This window comes from Oncorhynchus clarkii, unplaced genomic scaffold (genome assembly GCF_045791955.1).
Source record: "Oncorhynchus clarkii lewisi isolate Uvic-CL-2024 unplaced genomic scaffold, UVic_Ocla_1.0 unplaced_contig_6889_pilon_pilon, whole genome shotgun sequence".
NCBI lineage: Eukaryota > Metazoa > Chordata > Actinopteri > Salmoniformes > Salmonidae > Oncorhynchus > Oncorhynchus clarkii.
In genome coordinates, this window is record NW_027259692.1 from 12,123 (window position 1) to 24,512 (window position 12,390).

The following is a 12,390-nucleotide window of genomic DNA, read 5'->3' on the forward strand; positions in this document are numbered from 1 at the left end:
TTTAGTTCAGCAGGTCTAGGCTCAGAAGTGTGAAAAGGGTATTAGAACCATACAGTGTATACTGCCCTGTCCTCTCCCCCTACCCTTCCCTCCTCAGGGAATCAAAGCAGTCCCAGGGTTCAGACTGACATCATTCCCCCCTCACATGATCTGCACAACTACTATTGATACTACCAATCCTCGACTTCGGCAATGTCATTTACAAAATAGCCTCCAATACCCTACTCAACAAATTGGATGCAGTCTATCAGTGCCATCCGTTTTGTCACCAAAGACCCATATACTACCCACCACTGCGACCTGTACGCTCTCGTTGGCTGGCCCTCGCTTCATACTCGTCGCCAAACCCACTGGCTCCGTGTCATCTACAAGACCCTGCTAGGTAAAGTCCCCCCTTATCTCGGCTAGCTGGTTACCATAACATCACCCACCTGTTGCACGCGCTCCAGCAGGTATATCTCTCTGGTCACCCCCAAAACCAATTATTTATTTGGCCGCCTCTCCTTCCAGTTCTCTGCTGCCAATGACTGGAACGAACTACAAAAATCTCTGAAACTGGAAACGCTTATCTCCCTCACTAGCTTTAAGCACCAGCTGTCAGAGCAGCTCACAGATTACTGCACCTGTACATAGCCCACCTATAATTTAGCCCAAACAACTACCTCTTTCCCTACTGTATTTATTTTATTTTATTTATTTTGCTCCTTTGCACCCCATTATTTTTATTTCTACTTTGCACATTCTTCCACTGCAAGTTTTACTTGCTATATTGTATTTACTTTGCCACCATGGCCTTTTTTTGCCTTTACCTCCCTTATCTCACCTCATTTGCTCACATCGTATATAGACTTGTTTCTACTGTATTATTGACTGTATGTTTGTTTTACTCCATGTGTAACTCTGTCATTGTATGTGTCGAACTGCTTTGCTTTATCTTGGCCAGGTCGCAATTGTAAATGAGAACTTGTTCTCAACTTGCCTACCTGGTTAAATAAAGATTTTAAAAAAAAATTAAAACGTGGGCTCCATGACGACACCAGGCTGTGACCAGGCAGTTGTTTTAACACAGTTCTACAGGACCATCCCTGTCAGCAACAGATAGGTAGGGGATAAAGGTGACTGGGGTTAGGCTCAAGTCAGAGTGGGGTTTTTAGAGATGCTGACTACACGAGGTCAGCAGAAATCCTGACCATTTCTGTACTGGGGAGGGCAGCGGCATAAAATACTTAGGGACAAAAAAATACCTAAGTAGTACCAAAGTAGTTTTTTGGGGGGTATCTGTACTTCACAATTTAAATGACAACTTTTAATTCATTACATTACTAAAGAAAATAATGTACTTTTTACTCTATAAATTTTCCTTGACAGCCAAAAGTACTCGTTACATTTTGAATGTTTAGAAAGACAGAAAAATTGTAAAATTCATGCACTCATCAAGAACATCACTGGTCATCCCTACTGCCACGGTCATCCCTTCTGGCACTCACTAAACACAAATTCTTAAGTTTGTAAAAATGTTGGTGTCCCTGTCTAGACTTAAATAAAAATATATATGTTGTCTGGTTTGCTTAATATAAGGAATTTGAAATGATTTATACTTTTACTTTTGATACTTAACTATAATTTATCAATTACATTTACATTTGATACTTAAGTATATTTAAAACCAAATACTTTTACTTACTCAAGTAGTATTTTACTGTGTGACTTTCACATAAGTCATTTTCTATTAAGGTATCTTCACTTTTACTCAAGTATGACAATTGGGTACTTTTTCCACCACTGCTGCTGCACTGAGGGAGCTCACAGTCAAAGATAGGTCCAATTCCAAAGCAACCTCTAGACACTTCTCAATTACCTGAAAGCATTAGACACGCAATATGTTTATATTCTGGGAAATATGTATCTTCTGGGCAATACTCTAGACTAGAGCAAACAAGATATGGCGGCGTTCCAGCCAGGTCTTTTCTTCTTCTTTCAATTACGACTGACTGAATGATGACAGTGCTTCTCTGACTGAGTGGAAGGTTAGCCCTCTTTATGTCAACACGCTATATGTGTCTTCCAATGAAGAGCCAGTGACAACATTTTGTAAATAAGCAACATTTAATTAATCATCAACACATTAAGACAAAAAGGTATGAACTGTCTGAAATATATAGTTGTACATATCACTACTATCGAGGTTAATATATCTAAATGCACTAAAGTTTTGAACTCCCATTTTTCAAAATCGTTCTAAAGTGGTAACCATGGCATCTACCGGTATTTTAAAAAAGGCACTTTATATGGCCTGAGCAACAAGGCAGTCCTACAGAATGGACCCAATGTTTTCTAGATTAGACACTGTTCTAGAAGGCAAACAATGGTTCTTAGGCAAATCCTAACTACTACTTTAGTCAAATTTTAACTTAGTCATACATGCATGGATGTGATGTTATCAGGAGACAAAGAGAAAATTGGAACTTAGGATACACCCCAGAGATCCATTTGACCAATGTTGCTTGTAAAAGTTCATGTTGGGGTCAAAAGTTAAAAGGTAAGCGGTGAGGAGGAGAGGTCACTGGACCTGTTTCTTCAGCCAGGTCCTCATGTGCTCCACCTGTGCTGCCACGCTACTCTTGGCCGTGCCACCGGGGGCACTGTACTGCTCCACACTGCTACTGTAGTCCCACACTGCAGACACATCACTAGAAAACAGAGGGCTGGAAAGAGGAGCAAGGGGAGGGTGAAGTGGAAAAGAAGGAGTGGGGGGGCAAAAGAGTGTTACTATGAAGAAGTGTGTGCATGCGTGCTTGCGCTTACCTGGCAGTCCGCAGATCCTCCACAGTGAGTTGGTTCAGGGGAATGCTCTTGGATTCAGCCAGAAACACAGCTTTACCTGAGATACCATGAGCATCTCTGAACGGCACCTGGCGAGAGAGAGCGAGATAATTTAATACCACAATTGTGACACAGAAACAGTTCAACTTCAAACCATACCATGATTGTGATGAACACACAAACACACATATCCCTGGTTTGAGTGGATACTTCGTACTCACCCCCTTTCTGACGAGGTAGTAGGCCAGGTCAGTAGCCAGCATGTCAGGACTGAGGGCAGCTTCCATCACACTGGGATTGATCTGATACAGGAAATAGGAAATGGGTCAGAGAAATTGGTTGTGAAGGATGTTGTAGGGCACTAAGGTGTAAGGGTTTAGGATGTAGTAAGTAGGGCACAATGGTCTAAAGGTGTACAGTGTTGTGCACTAGGGTGTAGCATCTAAGGTGAATGGGGTCAGGTGTAGCATCTCTCACCTTTAGAGTGGACACGACACCTGTGGTGACCTGCAGCACAGCGTGTACCGTGTCAAAGCAGTCAAACATGGCCTCCTTATCCTCCTAGAGAGTCAGAGAACGAGATAATTATCACACGCACACACACCACACACACACACACACCACACACGTGTGACTGTACCTGCAGATCTTTGTTGTAGGTGCTTGGCAGGCCCTTCAGGGTCATCAGAAAGCCTGCACACTGACACACAGGACAGGGCACAGGTTTACACTAGTGATGCACCAATATAACATTTGTGTCTGATACCGATATCTGATATTTTCCTTGCCAAAAAAAAAACAATATATACGATATTCAAAATTTGTGGCCTTTTAACTATTTAACTGTGCTAGAATGCTTAACACACACACACACACACACACACACACACACACACGGACGCAGCGGTCTAAGGCACTGCATCTCAGTGCACGAGGCATCACTACAGTCCCTGGCACGAATCCAAGCTGTATCACATCCGGTCATGATTGGGAGTCCCATAGTGCAGCGCACAATTGGCCCAGTGTCGTCTGGGTTTGGCCGGGGTAGGCCGTCATTGTAAATAAGAATTTGTTCTTAACTGACTTGCCTAGTTAAATAAAAGGTTACACACACTGACCAAAAAGTTATTTTGTTGGCATTTACTTATGTCCCCATTACCAGTAACCAGGATTTCTATAGAACGCTGTTTGGGTCTTTGCATGTCAAAAAAAATAGACAATAGATACTGATACAAATAACACGATTTGACCAATCAGGACCTGAATATGACTGCACGCCACATAATAATTTAACGCGTTCACTCGTTTTTTTACGTAATTACAAATTGATTACACCATCACTCGTATTTCATATGTCACAACGATTCATCGATACGTATGCTACGATGCTGGTAAAGTTGTCTCACGCACCTACAGTGCTGGTCATAAAAAAAATAAGCTTGCTAGCTCATGGGTGCAAACCAAAAACATAGAAAAATCTGTTTCAGTAGCTATAGTTAGCTAGCTAACTACATAGCTAGGTGTCATCTAAAATAACCCTAATTTATAACAGTTCTTATTTGATTAATGCTGGTCAGACCCATCTATGTGAAGCTAGACAATAAGGATTAGCCACAATAGTAGACTTTGTGGTTAGCCTTCAAAAGAAAAGTATATAATTGACAGTGATGCAAATGAATACAAATAGTAGTACTATACCATAATTGAACAGATAATTTCTCCCTCTCTTTTTCTCTCTCGCTCTCTCTCAGAGGACATGAGCCCTAGGACCATGCCTCAGGACTACCTGGCATGATGACTCCTTGCTGTCCCCAGTCCACCTGGCCGTGCTGCTGCTCCAGTTTCAACTGTTCTGCCTGCGGCTATGGAACCCTGACCTGTTCACCGGATGTGCAACCTGTCCCAGACCTGCTGTTTTCAACTCTCTAGAGACAGCAGGAGCGGTAGAGATACTCTTAATGATCGGCTGTGGAAAGCCTACTGACATTTACTCCTGAGGTGATGACTTGCTGCACCCTCGACAACTACTGTGATTATTATTATTTGACCATGCTGGTCATTTATGAACATTTGAACATCTTGGCCATGCTCTGTTAAACTCTCCACCCGGCACAGCCAGAAGAGGATTGGCCACCCCTCATAGCCTGGTTCCTCTCTAGGTTTCTTCCTAGGTTTGGTCTTTCTAGGGAGTTTTTCCTAGCCACTGTGCTTCTACACCTGTATTGCTTGCTGTTTGGGGTTTTAGGCTGGGTTTCTGTACAGCACTTTGAGATATCAGCTGATGTAAGAAGGGCTATATATCAATGACATGGGGTATCAGTCTACTCTGACTGATACCGGACTAACCCGGTCAGGTCGAGCCTCACTAGCCAGATGAAGCTAGCTGGCTGCTTATAACGTTAGCTTTGGGCAAAAGGGTTAAGTAGCTGGCTAGCTACTTATGTTCATGAAATGATGTTCAATTTCAATAGGCGAACAACAATACTTACTCCAAGGATTCCTAAATCATTGCTAAGAATAATGAAAATGACTGCAGTTCCTACTGGTCATTGTTTTCAGGCTGGTTGTATTGGTACTAGCTAGTTACCAAGCTAAAGCTAGCTAGCTATCCCAGAAGTTGCAGTCGAACAAATAATGCTTTGTTACCAAAGCGGTATTGTAAACACATCTTTCGTGGACGATGTTTGCAGGGTTTTTTGTACAGCTTTGACGGTGCTACTGATAGTAGTGGTGGCGTTTGGCTTGCACGTGGAAATTCAGAACACACACCATTCTATATTAGAACTGTGTTATTTGACGTTTCAAATACTGTTATTGTCAAATAGTGTTATCATTTTTGACACTCAAAGACTCAAAAGGCATTCCATAGTATGTCGTGAAGCTAATAGCAGTAACGCTTTTACTGTGCAACTCTGGTAGGGCAACATATGAACAATAGCGCACTTGGTAACGTTAGTGTGTACCGGTGCTCGACCAGTCGCGAAAGCCAACATCACCCACGACAGAGAACGGCTGATTGTCAAGGGCAATGAATTCCATTATCTTGGCGTTAATGGATTTTGCCTTTGAGTTGTCTCGCTGACATTTTCTTACTCTTTCAAATGACTGCTCGATACACACAGCAGACATTGTGGGCTAAGGTTAGGAATGCTGTGTTGCAGGTGCAGCACAACATTTTACGTGGCGTCAGTACGTTATATAGGTATGCACGTCAGCTTTGATATCGGTTTTTCACATTGACGTAAACTAGACAGACATCGGGCCGATCCCGATGTTGGCATTTTTAGCTAATATCGTCTGATTCCGATATGTTCACCGATATAGCGGGCATCCCTAGTTTACACACACTCATAATACTATTAATATAATAAAGGATGCTTTCTTATTATAATATAACTAATGGTGTTCTAATGCGTTTCAGTTGGGGTCTTACTCTGCCAAAGACACGGCCAGCTTTACTCCTGATCAACTCCAGACTGTCAGCATTCTTCTTCTGAGGCATCAGACTGCTGCCTGTGCTACACACACACAGAGAGAAAGATTGTTAGAATATAACAAAGGAAAAAAGGAGAACATATTGTTTTGAGTTCAGTCATCACACACACACCTGTATGCGTCAGAGAGTGTGAGGAAGGAGAACTCCTTAGTGCTGTAGAGCATCAGGTCCTCTGCCATCTTACTGAGGTGCGTCAGACACAGAGATGCCCAGAACAAGAACTCAGCTGAGAGAGGGAGGGGAGGGTGGAGCCAGCGAGCGAAACAAAGCATGAGCAGGGCAATGCAGTGAGTCGGTTAATGCCAATATTTCTCAACTTCACATCTACATGTCTTCTCAGAATAGTAATAAAGCCAATGTGGTTACCATACCAATAAAGTCCCTCTGGCCTGTGGCGTCCATGCTGTTGATGCTGATGTCATCAAAGGCCAGCTCTACAGGGGCAAAGAGGGAATAGGGTGTGTCTTTTAAGTGTTTGGACCGCAGCCACTGACTTGGTACATGTGTATAATTAATTGACATTTTGCCTTATAAGCGCGTGTTATAACCATTCATAAGAGTTCACGGCTCCTTATGTATATTTATAGGTTATGTATGTTTAAAGGAGCTGATTATCTATGCAGGTTGACTCTCACCTTGACGCAGCATTTCCCTGTCGATGTTGAATGGAGTTCCAGCTATTGCTCCACTGGGTAACAAGAGTAGACAAGGTATAACTAACTCACAGATGACATAACCGTGTGTGTGTGTGCGTGCACGCTCGTGTGCGTGTACCTTCCCAGGGGGAGCACGTTGACTCGTCTATTGATCTCCTGAAGCTGTTCCACGTCTCTGCTCAGGGCCACCGCATGACTGGGGAACAATCATAGAAATATGTTTAGACTAACAACATCCCCGACCACCTCAATTCTGCCTTTAATTTGCAACATTTGAAAGTGTGTTTTTTACATTGGATAAAAGTAGAGACTCAGAGCTAGAAAATAGTATATCATATACTGCAGGAACAACGGGGAAGTAATTCTGCTTTGAAAGTCGACAAACTTGTAACTCGACAAACTTGTAACTCCACTTTTGAGAAAATGGCCCTTGAATGTTTTGGCACACCTACTGGAGAGCTCTCCTTTGTCTACACCTATTAACCATTGTTCACACCCTTCTAAGCCTTAGCCCCATCTAAATCTTTCACAATTCACATGTGAGGCCATGTGCTAAACAAGGTGAGTAAGGTAGTAAACAACCCAAGATTAAGACTAAAAGTAGTAACCTACAATGAGGAAAAACTCCAGGTAAAAATACATTTGATCTAGTCCTTGGCAGATGTCCTAATCTGAATTTGGTGCAGGTCATGTTGTTCTTCACATTACCACCTCTGGTAAACAAACAATATATAAAATAAAATCAAAGTTCATTTGTCACATACACAGGATACAGAAGGTGTAAAAGGTACAGTGAAATAGTTACTTGCATAGTAACAATATAAAAAATAAGATGAAATGTTAAAACATCCTGAGCAATCTACACACAATACAAAAACGATTTCAGAAATCTTTACAAATGTAAAACAGAAATACCTTATTAACATAAGTATTCAGACCCTTTGCTATGAGACTCGAAATTGAGCTTAGGTGTATCCTGTTTCCATTGATCATCCTTGAGATGTTTCTACAACTTGATGGGAGTGCACATGTGGTAAAGTCAATTGACTGGACATGATTTGGAAAGTCACACACACACCTGTCTATATAAGGTCCCACAGCTGACAGTGCATGTCAGAGCAAAAACAGAGCCATGAGGTTGAAGGAATTGTGTTGAGGCACAGATCTGGGGAAGGGTACCAAAACAATTAGGATGCATTGAAAGTCCCAGAACACAGCGGCCAACATCATTCTTAAATGGAAGACGTTTGGAACCACCAAAACTCTTCCTAAAGTTGGCAGCCCGACCAAACTGAGCAATTGGGGGAGAAGGGAATTGGTCAGGGAGGTGAACAATAACCTGATGGTCCCTCTGACAGAGCTCTAGAGTTCCTCTGAGGAAATGGGAGAAACTTCCAGAAGGACAACCATCTCTGCAGCACTCCACCAAATCAGGCCTTTTTGGTAGAGTGACCAGACAGAAGCCACTCCTCAGTAAAAAGGCACATGACAGCCCGCTTGGAGTTTGAAAAAAGATTCTCTGGTCTGATGAAACCAAAATTGAACCCTTTGGCCTGAACGCCAAGCATCACGTCTGGAGGAAACCTGGCACCATCCCTACGGTGAAGCATGGTGGTGGCAGAATCATGCTGGGTGGATGTTTTTCAGCAGCAGGGACTGGGAGACTAGTCAGAATAGAGGCAAAGATGAACAGAGCAAAGTACAGAGATCTCAGACTAGAGTGAAGGTTCACCTTCCAACAGGTCATGGAGACTCATATCTCCCTCACTAGCTTTAAGCACCAGCTGTCAGAGCAGCTCACAGATCACTGCACATAGCCAATCTGTAAATAGCCCATACAATTACCTCATCACCATATTTATTTTGCTCCTTTGCACCCCAGTATCACTACTTGCCCACTCATCTTCTGCACATCCATCAACCCAATGTTTAATTTGCCATACTGTAATAATTTCGCCACCATTGCCTATTTATTGCCTCACCCCCCTTATCCTACCTCATTTGCACACACTGTATATAGACTCTCGCTATTGTATTATTGACTGTATGTTTGTTTATTCCAGGTGTAACTGTGTTGTTTGTGTCGCACTGCTTTGCTTTATCTTGGCCAGGTCGCAGTTGTAAATGTGAACTTGTTCAACTAGCCTACCTGGTTAAATAAAAGGTGAAATAAAATTAAAAACATCAACGCTAAGCACACAGACAAGACAATGCAGGAGTGGCTTCGGGACAGACAAGTCTCCGAATGTCCTTGAGTGACCCAGCCAGAGCCCGGACTTAAACCTGATCGAACATCTCTGGAGAGACCTGAAAATAGCTGTGCAGCAATGCTCCCCATCCAACCTGAGAGCTTGAGAGGGTCTGCAGAGAATGGAAGAAACTCCCCAAATACAGGTGAGCCAAGCTTGTAGCGTCATACCCAATAAGACTCGAGGCTGTAATTGCTGGCAAAGGTGCTTCAACAAAGTACTGAGTAAAGGGTCTGAATACTAATGTAAATGTCATATTTCATTTTACTATTTTTAATAAATTAGCAAAAAATTATAAAAACAGTTTTCACTTTGTCATTTTGGGGTATAGTGTGTAGATTGATGAGGGGGGAACAAATATTTAATGCATTTTAGAATAAGGCTGTAACATAACAAAATGTGGAAAAAGTCCAAGGGCTCTGAATACTTTCCGAAGTCACTGTATGCTCTGTAGACTGAAACAACATTCACTTTATTTTCCATCAATATTTGATTCCTCAATCCTGTTTTTAACTGTGACTCAGCAACAAGCAGAGGATCTAGAAATCATTTAGGAACATTGCAAAGCTATGCAGTGGGGCTTAACAGAAGGAGAGGCTATAGTACCTCAGAATCCAGTGGCTCCATCTGATTGGCTGAGCTCTCTGCATGTGGGTGTACCCAGGAAACAGGACATCAATCTCTCTGCAGATCAAAAGACAATAGGTAAACATGATATTGTGTGTGTGTGTGCGTGCATACATGGAACTGCCAACTGTGTCTTAATAGGGCGTTGGGCCACCACAAACCAGCAGAACAGCTTCAATGAGCCTTGGCATAGATTCTACAAGTGTCTGCAACTCTATTTGTTGGATTTGACGCCATTCTTCCACTAGGAATTCCAATATTTGGTGTATTGTTGATGGTTGTGGAAAACGCTGTCTCAGGCCTCACTCCAGAATCTCCCATAAGTGTTCAATTGGGTTGAGATCTGGTGACTGAAGCGACCATGGCATATCGGGAAAGATCAGCGTGAACAGTTTGTCACTGAAGCTCCTGCCAAACATACCCCAACAATCACCCCTCTTTCAAAATCACTAACATCACTTCTTCTAGCCACGGTAGCCAAAATAACAGGCAACTGGGTTTGCCTAGCATTTTTATACATGGCCCTAAATGTTAATAGTGTTGGTTGACGGTAATGTGTGTGACAAGTCAGTCAAAACAGCATCCATATTGCTCTAGCCGGCAGCATTGTGGAGATTCAGAACCTAACCCAGCAAACTAGTTTAGTCCTCAGAGGGACAGGTTTACACCCTATCCTTTTTCCCCCCATGGTCCTTCGAGACGGTTTAGCAACCAACGGTTTTTCACGTTCCTGCAAAACACCGAATTCTGACTTGGCTACAGTGAAGATGTTCCAGTACCCAGATGAAGAACAGTTTCCGAACCCCTGGATGCAGATGAGTTAGTTTGCATTCCCATATGCCAAAAGGGGCTGCTGTCACCACCCACACACACAAAGCTGTCGCTTCCCAGAGGAAGAAGAGCTGCGAGGCCTTACACCCCTCTCTCATGGTACAGTCGACCACCCATATTCCAGGGATCCTCAGTAGTCATGGAGTGACCAGACCCTATCTAGTTGGGGGGATGCAGAGGGACTACGAGGAGCTGCTTTATGAGAGGGAAGAATTCAGGAGGGCGTACTCTAGCCATTCCCGGACTGAGCCACAACAGCGGGAGCACCAATATTGCCGGGCCAGAGCCATCGTCACCTCCACCGACGATACTCCCCGACTTGGCCCGGCTACTCCTGAGAGACACTACTCCAAGCCCTCCAGTCCGAAGAGTTCACCACCTCCACAGGACCGTTGGGACTTCCACTACATCCAACGGTGGCCAAGCTGCTCTCCTGACTGACGTCCCACTGGGTCCCCTTCTGCTTCCCAGAGATGCCTAGCTCCCCAGCAGACCGACAACTCTAGAGTGCACAGTCCATCACACCAAAGCCCCCTCAGCCTGAGCCTCGACTTTCCATAGTTAAGGAAACTTCCGCTCGAGTCGTGGAGCTACAACTGCTGCCAAGGGGTCTGTTCTGGCTGCCTTTGCAGAGTCATCCCCTACTCCCTGTGAGGAGCCTCTGCAATTTGAGGCACATGCACGGATGCCCGAGGTTCGACTATCTGCTACCCTGGAACCTTGCGCCACAAAGACTCCTACCGCTCTCCCTCAGGAGCCCTCCCTGCTCCTGGCACGGAACCCAAGCCAGCAGTGGATGATTCAACTGCTCCTAGGATGAAGCCAAGGCATGCAGCTCTTGCAAGTGCAGGAGTTCCCTTCCTTTCCGGAAGGACCAGAGTTCCCCCCTTCCTTGTAGGGTCAAGTTTAGAGCTCCCTGCCTCCCCTGTAGGGTTGACGTTTCCTGCCTCCCTGGTAGGTCCAGCCTATCCTGCCCCGATGGTAGGCTCTCCGTTTCCGGCCGTACCAGGCCCTCAGTCGCTGGCTCTAGTTGCAGGCTCCCAATGTTCTGGTTAGGTCCATGGACTGCTGCCTTAGTACAAGGGCCCCAGTCCTCTGCTGTTCTATTTCCACAGTCCCTTGCATTAGTAGCCTCTAAATTAGCTGCTCTGCCAGGCCCAAGGTATTCTACCCTGCTAGGCCCCACATCTGCTTCACCACCAGGTCTGCAGTCTCCTGCGCTGCACGGATCACGGCCCCACACCTTAGTGGGTATGCAGTATCCTAGCCTGCCAGGCTTACAGCCCCCTGCCCTGCCAGACTCTAAGTTAGGTGCACTGTCTGTAGGTCTGCAGTCTCTTACCCTGCTCAGAACACAGCCCAATGCCTTAGTTGGTAGGCAGTTTCCTAGCCCGTCAGGTTTAGGCCCAAAATCAGTTTCCCTTTCAGGCTCAGAGTCAATTTCCCTGTCGTGCCCACAGTTATCAGCACCTCTAGTTTCACTTTTTCCAGCCCTAGTCGGCCCTCAGTCCACTGCTCCGCCAGGCTTTAGGTTCTGTGCCTTACTAGGTCCGCAACCTCAGTTAGTCCGTAGCCCCCAGGCTCAGTCAGCAAGCAGTCACCCTCCCTAGTGCTACACGCCAACCCTCCTGCACTCGTACCTGGACATGGGTCTCCTGTCTCACCAGGCTCGGAGTTAGCTGTTCCTCTAGGGCTGCAGTCCCTGCCC

At 44.6% G+C, this 12,390-nt stretch overlaps 1 protein-coding gene across 1 annotated transcript; it reads right to left on the reverse strand.

The window, feature by feature from the left end:
* Positions 1–2,118: 2,118 nt before the first annotated feature.
* Positions 2,119–9,902, reverse strand: LOC139400699 (argininosuccinate lyase-like). Its single transcript, XM_071145387.1, has 11 exons — positions 9,831–9,902; positions 7,094–7,171; positions 6,955–7,007; positions 6,691–6,753; positions 6,431–6,545; positions 6,257–6,341; positions 3,464–3,523; positions 3,301–3,384; positions 3,045–3,125; positions 2,806–2,912; positions 2,119–2,705 (listed from the first exon to the last, which is right to left on the reverse strand). The coding sequence occupies exons 1-11, from the start codon at positions 9,872–9,874 to the stop codon at positions 2,561–2,563; spliced, it is 915 nt and encodes a 304-aa protein (XP_071001488.1). The 5' UTR covers positions 9,875–9,902; the 3' UTR covers positions 2,119–2,560.
* Between the last annotated feature and the right edge of the window lie 2,488 nt (positions 9,903–12,390).